At 36.1% G+C, this 8,742-nt stretch overlaps 1 protein-coding gene across 1 annotated transcript in view; it reads right to left on the reverse strand.

Moving 5' to 3' along the window:
• The window catches only part of LOC103897676 (adhesion G protein-coupled receptor A3), a 251,679-nt gene extending 244,457 nt beyond the window's left edge, over nucleotides 1–7,222 (reverse strand). The window contains exons 1-2 of the mRNA XM_009277787.2: nucleotides 7,206–7,222; nucleotides 6,979–7,050 (exon numbers count right to left, since the gene is read on the reverse strand). Coding sequence (XP_009276062.2) covers nucleotides 6,979–7,050; nucleotides 7,206–7,222 — 89 coding nt within the window. The remainder of the gene's footprint in view (nucleotides 1–6,978; nucleotides 7,051–7,205) is intronic.
• Between the last annotated feature and the right edge of the window lie 1,520 nt (nucleotides 7,223–8,742).

Here is an 8,742-nt window from a genome sequence, read left to right on the forward strand (position 1 = left end):
GGTGTGTCAACCACACAACTCAGCTTGGTGTCATCTGCAAACTTGCTGAGGGTGCCACTCGATCCCACTGTTTATGTCACTGATGAAGATATTAAGCAGATGCCTCTGTTTAGACAATAGATGTCTCTCTGGAAGAACAATTACCTTAACTTCAGTAATTCATGAATTTTCAGAGCTTTCCTTTTTGAGTACAATGTTTATAATTGCCTTAGTACTGAATATATTGCAGGCAAGCATACTTATCATTGATTAAAAAAATTCCAGGTATATTAGCTGCTTCTAGAAGTGACAAAGGGAACTATCTTGCTTCACGCAAACACTGGCATCATTTTAATTAGAAAGACAATCTCTTAATCTGACACTGAAACCAAAAGGGTAACTCAAAGTTCAATGAGCGCCAAGAGGAATATGAATTGTTTTCAGTCTAGTTTAGAGTATGTGCACAAAGTACAGATAGTCTTGCTCCAGGAGAAAAATCATTCCCCATGGCTATTCCCATCCTTCCCCACCTACTGGAATATGCTCAACCACTTCAAATAGTAATGCAGCATAATGAGGTTTTTTGTAAACAATTACAACAAGCCAATACAGTAAGAAAATTAACATGAAAAATGCTTAGATTTCCCCAGGACTCCTAGACATATTACTAGCCAAGGAAAAATAATGGTTGGAGCATTTGTATTTTTGTTGTTTGAGAATATTTGAGGTGAAATAAAGCAAAGAACTCATTTGTTATCATTATCAACTAGATGTAGAGAATTTACTAAATCCATGTGGGATTTGAAATACAAGAAAAAGCGGCAAGAAAACTTTAGATGCTTGGAAGGAACCTGTACTGATTTTCCTTCCTCCATATTTCTCCAAATAAAAAAAATAGATAAAACCGAACCGTTTCAATCATGCCATGACTGCTTACACAACAGACAGCTCTAAGAAACAGATTTTAAAATTGCCCTTTCCCTACGTTACATCACAGCATTTCTCTAAACATGGCTATGTGGCATTTGAGATTAATTAATATGGTCATTTGAGGTCTCCAAGATTATTAATCTATTTTCTGTTAAAAGTACTTGCATGAAGTTAGGGGCATACTCCTCAGTTGCAAGCTCTTCAGAAAAAAAAAAAAGTTGTACAATTGGAGTCTGAAATAGTATTAGTTTATAATAATTAGCATTTTTCTATTTTTAAAACAATCAAAAAAAGAACAAGCAATTCTAAATTTAATTTATGAAGTTTCTAACTTTAAAGATGTCATACATATGTGTTGAAAATAAAATTGTTTAACAATTTATTTAAGCATATGTCCAATCCTTCACAGTGCCTAGGAAGAACATCTCCGTTTCTTCGTGTGTGTGTGTGTGTGTGCACGCACACGCACATTTCGAAAGTATAGGCTGGAAAAGAAATGAAGTGGACAGTAATTTATAGAACATAAATGCATGCTTAAAGAAGCACATCAGTATATGAAATGTAAAACCTTTATATTTTACCCTTTCATCACTTGAGTTTTGCTAAAGAACATCTAAATACCATATTTTTATACCAACTTTTTAACGACATGTTTTTTTCTACGGTCTAATTTGTTTTGCTTGCCTTTCCTGCCCTTTCATTCCCTCAAGTTAATGTGTTATTACTTCAATTGCACAGCACAATATATAGTTGCAGAATGTCATACTGAAACCTACTGGAAGTAGGTTTTATGCAGTCTTATCTAATAATAACTGAGGACAACATGTGGCTGCATAGCACTGCCACACAGTTGGTAACTTTACGATCAGCAACACTTAATAAAAGTACACACAATTGAGTGTACACACACTCGATCTGGTCGAGTAAGACTGATCTATACAGCTAAAAAAATAACATTAAAACAAAAAATAAATCCAATGCAAAATTCTTACAAATACTTCAGTATTATTTTTCTTTGTCTAGAAACATGTCTAGGAATATTGGGAAAATGTAACAGCAAGTTTCTGTAAAACAGTCACTGTTGAAGTATTAGTGCCTGGCATGCTTTTCTTCTGGGTCAACTGAAAAATATGTGTAATCTTGCTTAGTGATCTTTCATCCTGATTTCGCAAGGAAACACTGCTTATGCAGCCATGGTCTGTTTGTATACGTTTCTTTATTTTTATTTGCTGGTTCCCTTCAAAAAGCTTCTGAACCTGTTAAAGGGTTTCAGCCACAGGGGACAAAGGAGCAGCAGAGGTAATTATGCTCCTGTAAACTTCATGAAGAAGTACATTTGGTTATGAAACAGACAGGGAGAGACTTCATACACCCACTTCAGAAAATGCACAAATACCAGACCAGCTCCATTAAGCACCAGGAAGCCCACAGCGGAGAAGAAGCCATGACAGATTGCCCCAGCTAGAGGTAACATGGGGAGTTAGTGCGGGACAGGGGCTATCCGGGCAATTGTGATGCAGTGGTTGTTGTGGAGGGTAAGAAAATGAGTAGTGTGGATAATAGCTCAGATACATACTCTTTTGTGCCAGCTGACATCAGGATGAGGGAATAAGATTTAGTTTCCTAGTCCAGATCTTGACTTCGGGTCCAGCACAGCTGGCCCAGCAACCTCAGTCCTTCTCCCCAGAAGCATCATGTGGACTATGGCATTTTCCAGAAGAGATATTTAGAGGCCGAATATTCTCAAGCATAAAAAGACTTGCCACAACTGTTACTAACAATATTACTTTGCCACAAACTGTTCAGAGACTGCGATGTCTTTGGAGCGGGATCCATACCATATACTGCCTATGATTCCTTGGGTAATAGCAATGGTTAACCCCACTGCCCATAAGTTAACAATAAATAAATAAATAATAATAATTAAAAACTCAAACTGTTAAATAAAAATTAAATAGATTTTTCTATTTAATGTATTGTTCTATTTATGGAATAATTATACCATCAAATTACACAGACTCTTAATTTTTCAGTTGTTCAGGTCCTCAAAATCACTATTTTAACTAAATGAGAGCTTCCGGATTGCTGAAACTTACTTGAAAGGACCGTCTCACTGTTTCATGGCTGTGAAAACCCACTTTGCTTTTTTTTTATGGCACCCAGAGCATATAAAAAACTTATTTAAATGTCTGCGATAATCGATGCTGTCCTGCTCAGATCACTGCATCTCCCAAGAACGTAAGACACTGACTACAGACAGGGAAGGCACTGGAACCGAAACCATTACAAGGTGTCACGTCTGTGCTCCAAGCTTCAAATCTAAACTGAACTCTCAGCCTCCTGAATATGAAGCCATCTCCACAGGGTGTATCACAGGAACGGGTTCAAGGTGCTCACTCTCATCTGTAGAATTTATGGTCTGTAGATCTCTCCCGATTAAATTCCATAAAGCTCTTCATATTTTAACAAACAGTTTCATTACCACACTTGCTTCAAAAAAGTTTATTTAGTTTCTTACCTACACTTCTGATTTTCATCCAAATCAAGGGAGTAGTCAAGGCCAATATAACTGAGCACCGTACAAAACCTCAGTTTACAGAAAGTTTTTATTTTCACATGGTACTTAAGGAATGATATTCACTTCTTAATGCCTCATTAGTACTACAAAGCCCCGTGGCACAGAGGTGCATCGTGATCCAGATGCCATAAGACATTTGTGAGTCAACCTTTCCAAACCAGCACAAGGCAGTAATTCTTAGTTTCAGAAAACTCAAACTAAGTGCAGAGAGAGTGCCATCTCTACAGATCGCTTGTGAGTCACTGTTCACACACATACAAAATACAGAAAAAGCACCTTTTGTGAGATGGTGTTTGTCAAAGCATTTTTACAAACTGCCCAGTAAAAATACTAATATTTCATAAATGTATTTTGATCACTATTACTTACACAGTTTTTATTACAGACATTAAGTGTTTCATTTTTAATATTAATGAAGTATTAGTAAATATAGGATTATCTTTCTATTACTAAAAGGGAAATAACTGTATCCCCAAACATGTTTTTTGCTGGCTGGCTGGCGGTATCCCCTGAAAACCTAATATAAGATTTCTTTTTACAGCAATAAGACAATTTAAGACAATCTGAAATAGAAACCTTGTAATATTCATGCTAAGGTTGAAAAAAAATGCAATTTTCTGAGGTCTGCAGAAACAAATACAAACCAGGTCCAACTATATTTTGAAAAAATTGCATTTCATGCACAATATAAGAATTCTACAATAGTCTTAGCTTTAGAGAAATCAATTCTGTCTTACTCTTAGAATGGACAGTTAAGGGGCAAACAACTTAAGTTTCTCGGTTTGCTGGATTAAAGTTGCATAAAATGAGGAGTCCTAGTTTGAGGCAACTGCTCAGTGAGGTCTCACTTGTGTAACACACTGTTGAGAAATCACCAGAACTTGGGAGGACTGACACTGCTGTAATCCAATTCCTGTTGTGACATGCATTGAAAAACAAAATAGTAAGGGGAAAGTTGTCACTAGCTTATTGGAGTAGGGCTTCAAACCGTTCTCTGCTCAAAAAGTGGTTTTGAGTACTCCAGGATAGGAAAGAGCCAGAATATACATGTCACTCAGTTCCACCTGAAATTTCACTTCCCCTCTAAAGTTTTCAAGTTTGACACTGAATGATTTCATTTTCCACATAAGCTAACGCTCTTCTGGCTCATGATCTCATGGTAACCACAAAAGAATTACAGACAGGCATGATTCTTGTCTCTATGGCATTCACATTACTAAATTTTTCGTGCTGCAGGACCACAAGGAGTGCAAAGCCAAATTAAATGAGTAATCCTTAACTCCAGCACACCCGTGTTTCTAAGCACCTGATCTTCTAAACTTAACATTATCTTAAAGGAAGCTGGATTTTCCTGCTAGTGTACTTCATAACATTCTCTACCTCCCCTTTCAGGCAAGGAATAAAAATTCTTTCTGGTCCATTTTGATGAGCCGTGAACATCAACAGCAGTTGCTGTCGTAGTTCTCCATTTTAAGCATCTGAAGTACTGCTCTGAATTGGCTTGTGTGGAAAAGGCAAAGCTGGGGAAACCTTTCAAGGTTTTGTCCAAGGGTTAGGAGTGCTCATCCAGATGTAGTTCGTTCACACCCACTGCTTCCACCTCTTAGTAGACTATTCCAGCTGTTCCTACCCTGCCAGCTGAAACTGGGCCTTTGCAGATATTGGTAAGAAGTGGATGGGGCCAGAGAACAAGAGACAGAGCATCCGAATCTGATGAGAATGTCATCACCTGAATTCTAGTCTTTGCTTCAAGGGCCTCTTACAGATTTTGTACTAACATCATGGCCAAATAGCACCATATGCAGAGGAGATGATACTCACTGATTTTACCTGTAATGTTGCGAAAAATCAATACAATAAAATTAAGAAGGTTTAGATGGTGATGATACTTGAGGCTACACACCATTCTCAATACTGTTTGCAATGTCTCTTCAGGTTGAAGTATTTCTCTAATGAGATAACTAATAAAGTTTTTAAAAGTACATGCTCAGTATCATTCCCCAATGTAAATTAAACCTAAAAAAAAAAAACCAGAGGAAATGTTTTCCTCTGTTTCTGAACACTAATGCTTTACTTGCAGTACATTAGAATTTAATTTACTAATTTACTTTCTTGCAATAAATTTGTAATCCTATCCCCTAAATTGTTTTTGTCTAAAATATTTGTAAACTTCTTTATAAACCTCATATCATTGTTAGACCTAAGTTTAAACCAGTTAGTAAATAATACCCAACAACTCTTCATTCCATACCATTTAATATTGCCAATATTAAAGAAGTATTTGTTAAATTCATAACTATACGCAGAGAAAATTTAGTATTCCTTTACATAACTGTTCAGACAGTTAGCTTTATCCTAACCCTTCAAGGTGCTTAAGGGATTGATCCAGACCTTGAAATACGTTGTTTATTTTTAAATTGCAGTTAGAATATTCAAAAATGCTTAAGGGTGATCCAGACCTTGAAATACGTTGTTTATTTTTAAATTGCAGTTAGAATATTCAAATATCTCGGATACTTACCCCCCTTATTAACACAACCATAAACAGCATGCACGTCACACACATATACATAAAAATATTAGCTAAAGTTGATTTTAATATGTAATTATTTTGCATATGGAAACATTCATACAACATAGAACACATTCGTGCATTCATGAATGTAGCAACTACTTTAAATCAACAGCTCTACATAATGAATGTATTCTTACAAAGCAATATAAAAATAATTTAGCTTAAGCTGCAGGAGATGTTTTAAAATAGGCACGATATAATTACTCATTTTAGATGCACTGGCAAAGTTTGTTTCCCATAGATATAAAAAAATAGCCTTTTAGACTTGCTCACGTGATTATTCTCAAATGAGTGGCTTACACATACAGAAAGCAGCGTTACTGCAGTATAGCTGTTACTGCTCATTTATTCCATTGAAGTTTCAGAATGTTTTCTTCCTAACTCATTAGTGGCTCCTGAGCAGATCACATGGAAACCTCGCTCCTCTTCCCTCCTCCAAATATTGACGAGAAATACACAGTCATGGAGCTTTATCAATGTCATCATCTGCTCCAGTGATAAATGATGTCCAATTTCTTTAGAATATAATTAAAATATAAAATAGAATTAAAATTAGAATAGAATTAAAATGGAAGTATTGGAGACCAATGAGTTAAATAACCCAGACTATATGTCAGGTACATTAGTGTTACCATTACATATACCAGTCTTCACTGTGATAGTGTATGTAGTGTAGTACAAGTCTTTGACTGGGTGTTTATTTTAGTTCCAAATTGATGGCAGTGCTTTCCTGTGTTTTCCACATCCGTCCCCATTCACTCATTTTTATGCTGTTTCTTAACTTGATGACTGCCTAGAAGCTCTACTCTGCAATACAGTTCAGAACATCTCAACTTCATTATCTGATGTTTGTTTTTATATTTAAAATACAAAGACTTTTTAATTGAAGGTGGAACGAGGCTGATCGGTTACTCACAATCTCTCCAGGGATCTCAGTCCGAAGAAAGAGCCATTCTTCAACCATAGGATCTTGTTGTTACTCAGAATCCTACAAGAAGTCAGGAAAGAATCTGGTTAATAGAACATGATAATTCCACTGATTAAAAACATGTAATTATAGTAAACGACTGCTCTGTAAAATACTAATCACAAAATTCTCTGCTTCATTTGCATTTTCCCATCATAGCAGTAAATAAGGATTACCGTTTCCTGAAGTGCATAGTTTCTTCTTTATTAAATAAAAGCACATTCAAGAAATACGTCAACAAAGGAATTTTGGCTTCAACTTGAAAATTGTAACAATGATAAATGCCCACACTTCACTAGCAGATTCTAAACTGCCACTGGCAAAGGTACTTGGGCTTCCCAGTCAGCAAAAAGGCTGATGAAGCAAGGGACATGTTAAAAACTGTTCCACTAGATTAGAGGACAACACAGTCACTTTGCAGTGGCTGCTATAGCAGGGATGTACGAAGAATGGTATCATCAATGGCTGATAAATACAGAGAAAGTATTTAATTTTCTATAGGAGAGACAAACAAAAAACCACCCCTTTACCACAAAAACAGACTAGTCCAAAAATGTTTTCCTGTTGCAACCTCTGCATAGTAGAAATTCAGTAATTAAGCTATGTCTGGCCCATCAAGTACCACCACCACCAAGTACACATACAAACTGGCCCTGCATGCAAGCCATTGAAAAAGTTGTCTATTCTAGCTCTTCTTGTTAAACTTCTGTTGATGTCACAAGTGGCTCTTTCTAGTTCAGTGATTTTTCATCGCTATATTTTCCCAGCTTTTTCAGAAGCAATACAATATGAACATGTACTCATTCTGAAGATGTTACCACTTAAAAACCTTACAACACACTAAAGAAATGCAATTTGTTTTAGAAGCTCAAGAAATCTTTTTTTTAAACGGATCTAATGACTATGCAATGCACAGAAGTAACGTTTGTCTCTGAAAAAACCTAATTCCAACTGCTTGAGAAATGAGTCTTTTAATGTAACATTTACAATAAATTATACTTCTCTAGTGCACAAAATTACATTTCAAAATAAGAGACATAGCTTGCAATGAAGATAGAAATAAAACAAATTTTCAGAAGAACTTTTATGCTCTTAACTAGCAAACTTGAGGACTGCATGAATTGACTTTTTACTTTTGTAAAGTTTTGAAACGATATGTTGCACAAGACTATCTTGACTTGCCTCGCTCTTAGCATTTCCCATTGTATACGAACAGTAAGTGCTTTGCCCCAGCATACACCTATTACATAAAATCTCAAGCCTAGGTGCAAAAGACAACACATAACACTGACCCATAGTGAAACAGAAAATAATTATTGATGTAGGAAATTTAAAATATTGTGATGTTAGTAAGATTTGGAGATTTGTGCAAGTTATTTCTAAAATTCATCAATAAACATATTGTTGTAGTTTAACCCGGCAGGCAGCTAAACACCACACAGCTGTTCGCTCACTCCCCCCCGCAGTGGGATGGGGGAGCGAATCAGGGGAAAAAAAAGTAAAATTCGTGGCTTGAGATGAAGACAGTTTAATAGGACAGAAAAAGAGGGGAAAATAATAATAATAATAATAATAATGATAAAAGAATACACAAAATAAGTGATGCACAATGCAATTACTCACCACTCACTGACCGATGCCCAGCCAGTCCCCGAGCAGCGGTCACCGTCCCCCAGCCAACTCCCCCCAGTTTATATACTGAGCATGATGTCA

This window comes from Aptenodytes forsteri, unplaced genomic scaffold (assembly GCF_000699145.1).
Source record: "Aptenodytes forsteri isolate BGI_AS27 unplaced genomic scaffold, ASM69914v1 Scaffold15, whole genome shotgun sequence".
Lineage (NCBI taxonomy): Eukaryota > Metazoa > Chordata > Aves > Sphenisciformes > Spheniscidae > Aptenodytes > Aptenodytes forsteri.